This window comes from Montipora capricornis, chromosome 14, assembly GCF_036669925.1.
Source record: "Montipora capricornis isolate CH-2021 chromosome 14, ASM3666992v2, whole genome shotgun sequence".
In the NCBI taxonomy this organism is placed as follows: Eukaryota; Metazoa; Cnidaria; class Anthozoa; order Scleractinia; family Acroporidae; genus Montipora; species Montipora capricornis.
The window spans coordinates 5,704,938-5,707,315 of NC_090896.1; the positions used below are offsets into that span (position 1 = coordinate 5,704,938).

The 2,378-nt window shown below is 38.4% G+C and overlaps 1 protein-coding gene across 1 annotated transcript in view; it reads left to right on the forward strand.

The window, feature by feature from the left end:
• Nucleotides 1-445: 445 nt before the first annotated feature.
• Nucleotides 446-2,378, forward strand: part of LOC138032578 (26S proteasome non-ATPase regulatory subunit 14) — a 22,962-nt gene continuing 21,029 nt past the window's right edge. Inside the window, exon 1 of the mRNA XM_068880285.1 lies at nt 446-596. Coding sequence (XP_068736386.1) covers nt 546-596 — 51 coding nt within the window. The 5' untranslated portion in view covers nt 446-545. The remainder of the gene's footprint in view (nt 597-2,378) is intronic.

Consider the following 2,378-nt stretch of genomic DNA (forward strand, 5'->3'; position numbering starts at 1 on the left):
AGGAGGCTCAAATGTAATGCCGGCAATATTGTTTACCAGGGAGATAAAAAATGAAAATGGGGCCGCACGTGGAGCGTGCAAAAATGTAAAATAGCTGTTGCCTTCCTTCAAGATATTACTCTTCAATGGAACTAAGTTTTTCTCTCAACAAACCGCCTTTTCGGAGGTGAAAGAAAAAGGGATCGGAGGAATGTGGGACAGGAACTCAGTTGCCCCTGGTGAGCTCCTAATGTGGGAGAATTATTGTTTGCACGATCACATAACTGATGTATACTTGACTGAATCAAAAAAGAAATAAACTGAAATGCAGGGTTGTCAGGTCTTCTTCGCAGCCGTTATTGCGGCGTCACGCGACTCTTATGCGTGACATCCAAAAAAACTGGTACGAATTGTTGTGCCTTTTGACCGAGGGAGCACTGGAGACAGCAAATTATGAGTCAGTGATGTGTCAGCGGAGTTTGTAGTCGCCATCTTGAAATCTGCATTGTCATTTGCTGCTATTCACGGAAATTTTAGGAAAGAAATACTTTCAGTTTTTTCACAATATGGACAGAATTTTACGTTTAGGATCTGGTGGTCTACCTGGAGTTGGACAGGTAAGTTGAAAATTGGTCATCAGTTGTTTTAATCACATAAATTAACTCACAAATAAGAGTGCTGTATGTGATGAAGGTTTAACAACTACTTTCAGACAATCGTTCGATTCATCGAAATCCTCGATCAATCAAATCAAATCCTCGAGATTTAACAAATCTCCAAATCCTCGAGATTTAACAAATCGAGTCCACTACATTTTGACCACTGTTGATAAGAGTACAGACAATGCTGAGCCACTTAGCTTTCGATTGTTTTTATCACAATATTCAACGCCAAAGAAAGTTTTTATTTCTAAGCGAGGCCAAAATCATAACACAAAGAAAGAGCAAGCGTTGCCTATAACTTTCTCGCGATATGATTGGTTTATTTCCCAAAGTGAGCGTTCCTGATTGGCTATTACATTGCGTGACAAATTTAGGCGAGCATGACACGTACAGCGTTGTCTTGACTCTCATCCGCAATGGAAGATTAGCCAATCAGGTTGCAAGATTACAAGCAATTGTGGTAAAAAGTTATTTTGCAAGGTTATAGAAATGATCTGGATTTCTGCTAACCTTATTTAAAATACTTGATCAGTGTTTAGCTTTTTGTTTTTTTTTTCCGTGACAGCCAGATCCCAACAACTAACTTTTGATATCGAAAGTAGCTGAATTGTCACCCACATTGTCATCAATACACTGCTAAATGTTCTTAAAGCAGTAATTTAAGAATACACCACAACATTTCATCAAACTTTTTCATCAAACTGCCAATTTATGACCAGTGATGTCCTGATGTAATTGATCAATTAATGGACTAACTGGCATGCTGACGTGTATGGGAAAACCTTTGTGGATTATAATAGAGCAAGTTTCAATTGAGTATTGTATAACAAAAACCAAAACGAAAACCAAAGTAATTACTCTGGCCAATGAAAAGGAACGAAGACAATTCGGTAAACCAATCAAAACTCAAAGTAATTACGGGTAGTCGACACAAAGCGCGGGAAAATGTGCACGCGTGAGCCACAATTGGTTTTGGTTTCATTTCAGATTGGTTGAAAAAATGGCACAAGAACTTTGAACCAATCACTGAGTAAAGTAATGCAAAACCAAAGCAATTCACTAATTACTTTCGACACTCAATTGAAAACCACTCTAATAGATGTAGATGTAGACTGAATATCGGATCGCAAAATCTTTCTTAGAATGGTGAATTTACTGTATGGAGCAATTCCAGAATACCCAGCTACTTTGAAGTTGTACAACTTCTGTACCGTGGTACCACACTCCCCCAGCTGAGAAATACTGAATGCTCAGTCTGAGGGAACACTGATTAAAGTAGTGCTCCTGCAGTCAAGAAAAATTAATACTGAATTCTAAGTAGGGACATTATTAGTGCTCCTGCAGTTCTGCACTCATTCAGTTAAGGACGGTGCCTACTAATTCAGAGGTATTTTTGGGCGGTTTACTGAATGTGCCGGAAAAGCAGATCTTAACAAGTGTTATTGAAATCCAAAAAGAAAATTGGGGGTAACCACGCATTTTTCGAAGATAATTACAGTCAAACCAAGTGAAGCGTACCCCTCAAGATTGAATTAATGAACTGATTATTTGAAACTTGAACCCGCTAGTCGTTTCAAGAATGCAATAATGAATTGATTATTCGAATATTGAACTCGCTCGTTCGATCCAAGAATACGGCTAACGGGTTCCGTTTCCGAAAAATCGATTCAGTATTGCATTGTAGAAAAGACTAGTAGGTTTGAAACCTACTAGTCGCAACAGTGAATTGATTTTTCG